Below are 12,098 nucleotides of genomic sequence, written 5' to 3'. Positions count from 1 at the left end.
TTTTTAAAAAAACAGGGTAAAAGAGGAAGCAAAAAAGATGACAATACCAGGGAGAAATTGTAAAGAAGAAAAGGGGCGAAAAGTTTAAACAGAGGAAACCTGAAGTATTCTGCTGACTCCAAAAACACCAGAATATAGCAGAGTCAGCTATTAGAGGAGAGTGGAAAAGAGATCAGCTTTTTTCTGTTTATATTCCCACTAGAAACTTTCTAACATTAACCCATTAAAACCCAACCAGAAAGTGTCTCAGTTCAGAAAAGGTCAAGAGAGAAATCTGCCAGAGCTGAAAAAGTAAAATCCATGACGGAAAAAAAAACCAAACACATTATTTTCCCTCCTTTTATTTCAAGAACGAATAAATATTAAGACATAACATTGGACTTTCTTTGCACAACCAAACACATTCTGTTGCAGCAATGCAAAAAATATTTACCTGGTTTCACAAATGCAAAAAGAGGTTATGCTGTACTGAACAAAAGAGAAGTGACGGAAAAAATAATAAACACAAAAGCTTTGATTTTATGACCATTCAGGATGTCTGTTGTTTCATGAGGGAGAGAAGAGAAGAGAAGAGTCATCAGGGTGCAGGTGTGGGTGGTTTAAAGAGTCCGGTCTTTCTTAAGTAGCGAACGATGAGAGGTACTGACACCACTGTGATGCTGATGCGAACTGGAGCAAAGAGCTTGTGGACAGCGTAGGCAAGGACAAATGTGCTGGTTCCTGCTGCCATTTTAGATTGAACCAGCTCCTCACTGAAGCCCAGTTTGCACAGCAATGCTGTCATGTCGATGCCACTGCAGGGCCAAAACACACAAAATCAGTTAGAAAGCACATATTTAAATTGGACCTATTATGCTTATTTTTAAACAGGTTAGCTTAAGGCTATGAACTATAAAAACGTGTTCAGATGATGAGATTTCACCTCAGTTCTGCCTATTTTGAGCTCCTTACAGAATGAGCTGTTAGGGATTCTTGTCACTTTAAATCTAAATAAGCTGCTGCAGGCCACGCCCCCAATGTCAAGTGTTTACGCTCGCATATTATGCAAATGAGAATACAAACAGATGTGCAGTTGTACAACCGTACGTCTTTGAAACCTGAGTCAGACCCAAAAACAGAAGAAGTGGAACTTCCTGTACAACCACCAAAGACGCATCAAACGGTTTCTTAATAGGAAGGCAACAGCAAAACACTTGTCTTTTTAAGCAGCCACTACACAGCGCATGAAGCGGTAAATAGATGAAAACCATCGATGTGGTGTTAATACTACCACAAGATGGCGACAATGCACTTACTGATGATGACTATGACACTAGATTAGGAGAACTGCTGGTGTCGCTTATAAAACACCAGCAGTATAAAGTGTTGCTGACAATAAACAAAAAATTTGATGAAACATGAAAAAAATTGCATTGTCACATTTTTTAAACAGCGCTGATTTGCCAATGAGACAAATACTTTAGCATGTTTCCTCCTGAGCAACCTAAAAATAAATAAGAAAATATACAGTATGTAGGCTGAGTGTTTTCAATATGCAGTAAACTTTCAGCTTAAAGATTCAAGATGCAGAGTATAGCAATACTACAAATGCTGTTCTCAAAGGCATTAATCTTATTTTTGAGCCGCAGTAGTTGTGTGGTTTATGTGTCTCACAGTCCTGATCACACAGTTAACGTTAGCTTTTGACATTCACCTAATTTATGGACTTTAACTAGTTCTGCATCTCTCCGACTTCATAAAACAGTTGTGGCCTTTATGTGTGAGCAGTTTGAAGAAATAACTATGTAAGGAATGTGGCTTCAAGCTTTCTCTGTCAATGCAGTCTTTCTCATGCTTCAACAGCGCAGCTAATCTCAGCAGCACACTGAACTCTGCTCAAGATGTGGATCCATTTTACACCGTGGCAACTGTTCCCCCTGCCACATGCCAAGGCTCACAGTGGTAATGCTTAAAGTCACTGTAAATTACAATGATAATCACCACTTACAGGAGGAAATCTCTCCAGCTTGTCACACTATGTTTTCCCAATCCCTCTGTTATGCGATCACACAGACAAGTGAAGCTCAAACTATTTAGACTTGAACTCGTGCCAAAAGGAGGTGTGTTAGGTTAGTATGGTTTTCCATTGAGCAACAGATGGCAGCGAAGCTCAAGGGATACTCAATGTTAAGCCTCGCACACCCTACACAGCAAAAACACTGCAAAAATTACCATAGGTTCCTCATTTGATTAAGGCAGTGGTAGAATTTTAAAAAGAATGAGGCCAGTAATGTTTGTCATAAAAGCTATTTTTAGATTCCCACTAAAACTAGGAAAATAGAATACCTCTCCCTGGTTCTAGTCTTTACACTGGCAAACTAGTTCAGAGAATTTCATACTTTTGTTAGTTTATAAACCATTGAAAATATGTTGTTCTTGTACAAGCCTTCCAGACCACTAGATCATCTGCTTCAAATCTCCTCTGCATCTTCAGAGTCACAACCAAATATGGGGAAGCAGAATTCAGTTTTTATGTTCCTCTAATCTGGAACAAACATCCAGAAAACGGCAAAAATGCTTTACATAAAGACTAAAAGGCTATTTATTTATTTATTGCCTTCTAAAAACAACTGCAAGATCATGTTTTCAACTTTTCATCATTTTCCTTAATTTTGCCACTGCAATTCATGTGTTTTTTGCTTGTTTGTTGTTTTGTGTTTTCATCATGTAAAGCACTTTGAATTGCCATACTGCTGAAATGTGCAACGCAAAGGGAAGGCCACATTGTCTACATTATGGCAATTGTATTTGCATTCTCTGGGTAGGTGGAGCCCCCAAACTTAATGGATTAAAATTGCTGACAAATTTTACTTTTTCATAATTACAGCTGGAAAATATGTGAATCGGGGCAGCTCTACTGAGAAGCCCACCAAATTAAAATACAATAGATGTGAACAAAGGTACAAAAAGAGAACTAAAGAGATGTAAATAAGATGGGAAAGGCCAGAATGCAAATTATCCAGGATGACACAGTTCATGTTAGGTGGTGAACTAATATAGAAACATGAATTTGTTTAGTTGTGATGAAGAACTAGTTCTTGTAACGCTGAACTTGCACACTTTTCACTTAAGTTAAAGAAATATTTCAAACCTTAAACTGACATATTTCTCCTTCACAGTTTTCTACGGTTAATAATGGCCTAAAACATTTTTTGTTAAAAGTGATTTTTGCAAAAAAATAAATAAAATAAAAAATAAAAAATGTAAAAATGACCATCTCTTGATTGGCAAAAGATAATTTAAGTAAGGATAAAACCTAGGCCATAATTTAGGAAGGTGATATTGAATATTGAATACTCTATGAGATGTATTATCTATTGATACTGATCACATATGTATCTAAGGTTTTAGGACTCTACCAGATCACTGTGAGAGTCATTAATGACAAATTTACAAAACAAGATTACTCCAAGAGAGCACTAACAACTCATACAGAAGGTCAAAGGAGAACTCACACTTCATGAAAAATGTGTGTTTGATACTTCTGGTAATTTCCGAAAAAGAAATCACACAGAAAGTTTTTCTGTTGGTATGCATATTGCTTCTGGTCCACTTGAAATGCTTTGATGTGACATTAAACTGGCCAATCATGCTCAAAAACCACAAAAACAACTCCAGAAAAAAGAGTTGGCTAAAAATCCTCATTCCTACGACAATGTCAAAGACTTTTTTAGGTTTCACACAGGACCAGGTCGGTTTGGAGAGATTTTTTTTTTTTTTTACTATTTTTACAGAATTTAAAATTTGAAAACAGCATTTTAATTAACTTTTGTGATGGCACTGTAAAGTAGCTCTTGAAAGCTTTTAAGGTGAATTTCTCTAAGCGTTACTTGAGCTGCATTAGATTTCTGGAAGTCAGTCATGTTACCTGGATATAAGGAGATAGAACATTCCCAGAGACATGAGAGATATTCCAATATGAAAGGAAACTCCCACTGCTCCATATTCTTTAAAGACTTTTTTTAGCTGCTGGGTTTTGTTGGGTTTTTCTTCCTCTGGATCCGGTGTGCTTCCGTGGTCTTTTTCTGTGCTTGAGGTAGAGGAAGCCTCCTGGAGATCCTGAACAAAAGGGGAAAAAAAACATGTGGCGTTAAAAAAGGAAGTAAAAAGTAAAATTTCATAGTTAGTCATGGTACACATAAATTTTAAAGAAATTTGTTAAACTGGTGTTTTTCTGTGCTGTGTGAATGTGTGTGTACAAAGCCTGGGCTTTAATGAGCTTCCCTGTTAATGGAGCAGAAGAGTCAGCTGATTAAACACATTCTGCTGCTGCTGTGTGCTTTAGCTAATTCACATCACCACACACCCTGTCACACTCATTAAACGTGTCTCCCACACACACAAAAAGCCTCTCATCAGCACAAAAGCACGCTGATGACTCTGGTGGTGACCTCCCGACACCAGCGCCACACCATCTGCAGACGTCTGACACATCGCCGGAACATGACGGGTCGCTGCGGAGCGAGGCGGGTTACCGCGGAGCGAGTGTGGGGCAGATTAGTGAACCAACATCACAGAAAAGGGCCTCAACAAGCGACAGCCTGCTTCAAAGCACCGAGAAAGCCTGTCAGTTGCCAGACATCGTCATCTGTCGGACAAAAGTCACATGAGCTGCGTTTTACAACTGCAGTCATAAAGTAAGAGAACCAGTGCAACAAGATTCAAGGAGTTGAGGAAATGCCACGAAAGAGTTGAACCCAGACAAATCGAAGCAAATCTCATTGAGCATTGAATTTAAACTTTTATTTTTGGATTTGATTTGGAATAAAGATATCAGTAACAAAGTAAACATTAGGTCTCTTTGGAAAAATAAACATAGCATGTTAAGTAGGTTTGATTGATAGGATTAATAGGTCTGGATAACATGCTTTGTTTACAGGAAATGGCAAATATGAAATTAAACTAGGGTGAAGAAAGTTGTCTTCCAACTTTATTCTGCAATAATAAAGCTTCAAACTGCTTGCATTATATAAAAGTGACATATGTTCAGAAAGGGACAAACTATGAATAAAGCCAGTCTGACTAAGTGTGAGAAAGCCACACACGCTTTTGCTCGTGTTGTTGCAATAAAACAGTTTCAGATAAAATGAGTCATGCTCCTTCTTCAAGTTTTTGTTTTACCTTTAATTCATCTACTAACTTTCGTTTGACCTATCAGGACATAAGTGTAGCTGAAATAAGGCAGCTTGGCAAGAATACATCTTATCTTGGGGTTTCATTTTTAAGGCATGCTATAAAAGTTCTCCTGTGTAAAGATGAAACATGACTCTGAGTGAAAACAGGAAATGCCTCTGCTCTATTTTCAGGCCAATAGTGGACTGTGTGCTTTTGAACCTGAAAAAGCTCTCACTGAACTGTAGTAGCTGCAGTCTTTTAAAAGCTCATAAAACACTGAAATAATGGCAGTGAGCTCAAGACGCTGAGACAGATCAAACGTAACACGTAAATGATCAACACTCTGATCATGTGGTGTGAATTTGTAAGCAGCTCTTCCAAACTGCATTTCCATGGGCAAATTGCTGGATTAGTCTGGTTCAAAGGTGATCAAAGGAGGGCAGATTAGACAGAGAAATGGGGGTCAGAGGATTATGACTGTGGTAAAGTAGGTTTCTCAAGGCTCGTCATCAGTTGAGGCAATCTTAAAGCACAGAGGCATCGAGGTGAGATGCTGTCAGCAGCTGCAATGGAAATGACAACTATCTTCCAACGGTTTCCTTTACGATAACTCTCATCCTCACAGCGAGGTTCAGACTGGCTCCACAATGTGGGAGTGGAGAGAACGAAAAGGTCTAATGTCCTTATTTTAATCCCACAGAAACATTGTGGGAGGAGTTTGGATGGGCTGTCCAGGGCTGAGTGAACAACCCAAGACATTCCCTGTAAACTGAGTCTTCAAGTTCAAACTTTTCAAACTCTTTTTTCTTATTGCTGACCATTTTTTCTTGTTTGTTTAGACTCAATCAAGCAATTTATCTAATTCAGGAAGAGCAGAGCAATAACAAAGAAACCAGCTGATCTTTTATTTTGGCTACTATTTGTCTTGTTAAATTTTGGCCCAAGATTCTGGATGAAGCTAGAGCCTTGGCCACATTTTCATCAATAGACAATGGAGGAATCCAGAGGGGGTGAGGGATCAGGGCCCTTTTTCTTGCTGTTCAGCACTTAGACAGGCCGAGCTAAAAGTCAAGGCAGGCACCACCGTGGGGAGGGTCATGTGAGCGAGCAGCTAACGGGAGCTGTGCCAGGAAGGTTGTATAGGACAAGAACAGTGGGACTGCTGTGTCTGATAACAGCTTTTCACTGCCATGAAAACACATGCAAAGTCACAGTGGCATGCAAACAGGGACAAAGACACACTCAAGCTCTGAATAAACACACACAGAGTGGGAGGGAAGTGCTGATTCTCCCAGTCGGGCTTCTGAGTCTCCAGAAACTGAAAACTCTGATTTACCTTACAGTGAACTTTATAGATTTTTCAAGTGCAGGTCAGTTCTGGGCAGCTCATCTTTCTCTTGACTATAACAGAGTCATTGTTGAAATGCTGCAGACTGTGAAATTCAGTCCACTGTCCATTTTAATTCAATAAAACTTTATACTTCTTAATTCGGGAAATTATTGACCAATTGAAAACTCAGTTTACTTTTCAGATTCTAGTTAAACATAAGCTTCTTTTTCATTTTCCTGCTTAAGTCTCTTATCTCTTGGCATTTAGTCATGCAAAGTGCACAAACTTTAAGCTAATTAATTTAGATTTTATTTGACAGACCAACACAAATCAGCACATAACAGTGAAGTGAAAGGAAAAGGAAACTTTTTTTTACAAATATAAATTTGAAAACTGTGATGTGCATATGTATCCAGTTGATACTTTTAGGCTCACCTTTTGTTGCAGAAAATTAACGACTTTCAGTTTAAAACCTAAAACTACCCATACAATAACATTTTGTTATAACTTTAATTATATTCTATCTTCATGTACAATGGCTAACCTTATGATTTTACTTAAATGTCCATTAACTGCAAGACTTTTACTTGTTGGGAGTGAACTGGATGATTTCAACCACTCCTATTTGAGCCTTATCTCTATTGAACCTTTGACATTTTAGTGCTGTGGTTCGTCAGTAAGTTGAGATAGTAAAATGTTGCTCCAAAGTCCAAGCCCTGTTCATGTCCAGAAGCACCTCTACCAACATATATGTATATATTTTTTTTAGGATTTAAACTTTTTTAATATAAATCAGGTGTCCTGTTTCCTAATGTTGATTTGTTTCCTGGTGTTTATTTTGGTTTTGTTGGATATTGAAAAGTTGTAAATAAACTTGGAAATTGCTCAAAATCTAAGCTAAGACAATTAGATTGCTTCATCTGCCAAATTCAAGTTGTTACACAATATTCAGTACTGTGCAAAATTTCAACCAACTTCAATTTCTTCATGCATTGAGGTGGCCCTGTTTTCCTTTACAGAATGTCATGCAACAGTGGATCTACTTAATTATGATTAAAGTTACCTGGAGAATTATTTTCGTCGGACTATTAAAATAACTATTTGAGAGGATTACTCGACCACTCCTATTTTTATTTTATTTTACAAAACAACAAACAAAAATGTAAATATAGCCAGCTAATTTCAATACTGATATTATTAAGATATGGTCTTTGTTAATGACATTGTTTTAATTGTGAGTCAAAAATCAAATTCAAATTCAGTTATACTAGTAGGTGACATAATTAAACAGAATAATAAAAAGGGGAGGAGAAAATGACAGTCTTAGAAAAAACTACTTAGTTGATTATCCCAAAAAGAGCTGATGTATTCTTCTTAAATTTAATATGTACGATGCTAGATTAACCAGTTTAGACTTTGTTATTTTTTAAGATTTGACTAAAGTAATGAACCTGTGACAAGATGCGGTGAACAAAAGCCGAAAGAAATAGAGCATACATGTTCACAACACTAGTTCAGCTCTTAGACTCTATAACCTTTTGACAACTAAATGTTTCTACAACAAAATTCCTGAAAAATCAAATAAGATCCATTGTATGGATGTTTTTTTTTTGTTGTTTTTTTTTCTTTCATTGTAATACTTGAGGATCAAAATAAGTGATTTCTGCAGCTTCTGTTTGGGCTGTGGTCACATTTTATGCACACTTAGTCTTTTAACAAGGTCATCAGGTTAGTCTGCGTTTCACTCTGTAGATGCTTGTGAGGAAAACTTAAATTTCTGCCCCTCCTCCGCAACTCTGCTACTACTGTATTAATTGCAACTGGCTAATCAGATTAAATGTATAAAACCTTGAAATGGCTCTAGACCAAGAGCCACATAAAGCCAGGCATGTCATTTATGACACAATTATTTAAAAGCTTCTAATTCATTAACAAAGCTGGTATTTGTTAATGAATAGTAAACGAGCAATTACTCATTTACTATAAATTATTTTTTCCAAACATTTTTAAAAATGGTAAAAGTAATTAATCCTGTTGAGTGTCCCAAGTGTTTTTTTTTATCATTAAATGGCATCTTCTTATTCATGTCAATAAACTGAAATGCTTTAATGTATTGAATATGAAAAGGATATTAAAAAGTATTTGTTAGAAATATCCATTCTTAATATCACAATTTCTGACAATTTTGTGTAACAGGCTTAAAATGGTTAAAAGACAGCAAGAAAGTCTTGATATTTAAAGAAATGAGGGATACTTCACTTGTATAGCTCTGATCTAAGGCATTACCTCAGACCAGTGTGGTAATATTTATTGCATCCTATGAACACATTGAAAGTGTATTTTTATTGCCCCGTTTGTTGACTCACCAATAAAAGCCACGTGTCGAGGAGCAAAGTGTTTTACTTAGCAGTAGGTTGGTTTTAACCATGATGACTCACTCTTAAAACCCCATCAGAGCTGTCAGAGTGGGGTTTTCTCTGTCTGAATCGGTCAGGCACTTGTGTAGCACCGAGCATGTGTTTTCCTTGTAGTGCAGGCACATTAATAACATATGCACAATAGAGAGAGTTGTATAACAAGCCTGCTCGGTTACATGAGGGCTGCCTCCGGGGAGCTGAGGGCGCCACAGCCTTCCTGCTTTCTGAATATTTTATGGTAAAGTTATGAATCCTCTCAGCAGAGGGACAGAGAAACCAGGCTGCATGTGAACCCGTTTGGTCCCACTTGAGTTAAACAAACACTATTAATTACCGCTTTGCTGCTGTCAGTCTGCTCCTCGCTCCTCTTCGCGGCCGCACCGGAGGAGGCAGCTCTGGTCTGCATGCTTCTGCTGCCCGTGTTACCTGTAAACAAAGCGGCGCCCTTCGTGTATCCTCCGAGCCTTGTGTTTGAGAATTCACCGCCCACTCGGTGCGCGCTTCTGGATAAATTCACAGCCACGGCTGCAACCCGGTCCAAAAGACCCCACTCTGTTATTATCATACAAGCGGACGTGTCCCAGTTCTGGACGGGCTCAGGTTTTCGGTGTGCCCGCTTTGCCTGGAGCCCGCCGGCGGACGCGCTGAGGAAGCGGAGCCGCTGAAACGTGTGGCCTGTCCCGCCTGTCAGCGAGAAGTCCCCCCGTCCGGTTGCTTTGACCAGAAACGAGCCCGGACGTTTGAAAACCTGGTCCAGAGCCGCTGCTGCCAGTCTCTCCGTACGGCACAAAAACATTGTCGGTGCGCCTCCTCAGACGAGTATAGAGTTTCTAGAAAATTAAATAAAGCGAGTTAATCAATCCGAACAACTAATTATGAAAGTGGGTGGCGGTAAACATGCTGCCCTGTGCCCTCTGGTGTCCCCCTTGAGGTCTTCTTGTTGTCCGATTAATGCCGACAGCCAATCCGGACTGACGCGCAACCGCAGACAGTAAAAACCTGAGAGAAGGGAGGGGGTATTTAAAGGCATAACCATATTTATCTAATAGAGTTACATCATGATCTGAACATCAAAATGAGAGCAGTTTATGCTACTTTTACGTAATGCAAACACATTTAAATTAGCTCCAGGTGTCCACCATGGCCATTTACTAATTTGAAAGAACTTTAGTACAGTCGGGAAGCATAGTTGTATTTACATAAAGCCATAAAGCACCATGCAAACAAGAAAAGCAAGCAAACGGCTAAGTAAATATATAAGGAGCCCATGAGTCATCATTTATTCGCATCGTAGCAGTCATCTGTCAGAGTGATCCAGAGGAAAGGTTCTGCATTTAAATGATCCCACATCCGACCTGGTCCGGATCTGGCATTCTGCTGGCACATCTGGCAAACCTCTGGCACGGCAAAATGGATGTCAACCAGACTCGGATCAGATCTGACAATGATGGCACAGTTCACATGAGGCATGCCACACCTGGGCCAGATCTGTCCATTATGGAAGTATGACAATTCATTTTCTCATAAGTCTAAAAGCGGTGAAAATATTAAGAAATGTTTGGTTTAGCAATATAACATTTGCAATTTAAGTTTAAATTATTGTATTTATTGGCAGCTGTGTTCCATCAGAGATTACAAATCATTTTAGGAAATCAGTTCTTAAACGAAGTTCTACAAAAAAATAAAAATAGAAAAATTATAATCAATATAATAATATATTTTTTTTTATTTATTACTCTAGCCGTTGTTTTTTTGTGTATCTAAATTTTATATATGTCTACTGAATGTAAAAATGTTTTTTGTTGTTGTTTTAATTCTAGTGTCTAAAAATAAGAATATTTTTAAATGGAAATGATCGCTGTCTCATACGTGACAAATTGCAGGCTTTAGCTCCGTCTCCATAGTAACGGACTCCTGAGACGATCGCTGAGCCTAACTGTAGCACTCCTTGTGATGACGCACTCCATGTAAAAAGTGCTTTACCTGAGCTAAGGAGGAAACACTTAGTCTTAATTTTTGGACACATGTCCTGTGATGTGATGGAAGTAAACTAATAGTTTTCTTCCAGGTGTGAAGTAGGAGAGTGGCAGCAACATTTTGTGTGTTTTGCAGCTGGAGGGACTGGTAGGCTTCATAAAAACACGGAATTATGAGAAAAGAACATTGTGAGAAAATATCAAAACAACAAAGTGTCTTCCAAATAGATCATTCCTAATCATTCTGCTAAAATAATGAAAACTGGTGTGAAGTACAACAAAGTCAATGTTTTGGAAAGGCCACAATAACCATTGATCACAACCCTATATATAAAAAAAAAACTTAAAGGCAGAGGTGAAATATGAGCCAAGCAGCCTACAAACCTGGGTCAGTTACACCAGGGATGTCAGGAAGGATGGCCCAAATTTCCAGGAAACATTTAGAAGCTTGTGGAAGAAACCCCAAAACGTTTGACCCAAGTCATACGTTTAAAAGGCAGCTTTGTCAAAGGAAATGCATTTAAACTTGAAGAAGTTTTACAAAAAATCGCTAATATATTTCTTTTGATTATTATTTAGCAACAGGATTTAGCATTTACCAAATTGCAATAAATATGCTATTGGCGTAAAACAAACACAAACAAAGTGTTTCTCTTTTTTTAATGAGAGACAGTGAGGAAAAAAATGTTATGTATCTTTCTGTAGAATTCACAAAACCACCTGGTTTCAGTTCTCTGGTAGAGATTACTACTTTGAAAATGAAAAATAAAAACATAAAAAAGCAGTTTTTTGAAATAATCATTGTCCAAGCAGACCAAAACATTCGCATGTATTTACTATAAATGATTATGTTGATAGAGGTTGTGTCACGGGGGGAAAAAGTAGGTGGGAGATCACAAAGTGGATGGTTGTTATACCTGCACACAGGGATAACAACATGACTTATGACTTACATGACTCATCTCTTTTATGCAGCCTCATTGTCTGCAGTTATCTAAGCTTTGAGATGCAGTGTCTCAATTAGATAAAACTGCAAGGGAATCTACACACAGGATAAGAAATTTAACTGAATGTACAGATCACACAAATCACATTCTGAGGAAGACTTTAGAGAAAACAAACATCCCTTTATGTTCTCCTAATTGTGCAAAACTGACAAGAAGGTTTCCTTTCAAGGAAGTGGTGGGATGGACCAGATAATTTCAGCTCCACAATCTATCA

General features: G+C 38.1%; 1 protein-coding gene across 1 annotated transcript; it reads right to left on the bottom strand.

Annotated features, from left to right (window-relative positions):
* Positions 1-325: 325 nt before the first annotated feature.
* Positions 326-9,877, bottom strand: fam210b (family with sequence similarity 210 member B). The gene is made up of 3 exons (XM_007548472.2): positions 9,236-9,877; positions 3,908-4,098; positions 326-794 (listed from the first exon to the last, which is right to left on the bottom strand). Exons 1-3 carry the CDS (start codon positions 9,695-9,697, stop codon positions 578-580), a joined length of 870 nt encoding a protein of 289 aa, XP_007548534.1. The 5' UTR covers positions 9,698-9,877; the 3' UTR covers positions 326-577.
* Positions 9,878-12,098: the final 2,221 nt, after the last annotated feature.

Source organism: Poecilia formosa, unplaced genomic scaffold (assembly GCF_000485575.1).
Source record: "Poecilia formosa unplaced genomic scaffold, Poecilia_formosa-5.1.2 Scaffold2, whole genome shotgun sequence".
NCBI lineage: Eukaryota > Metazoa > Chordata > Actinopteri > Cyprinodontiformes > Poeciliidae > Poecilia > Poecilia formosa.
The sequence above is the reverse complement of the archived record's forward strand: the minus strand, read 5'-3'. Positions and strand labels throughout refer to the sequence as shown.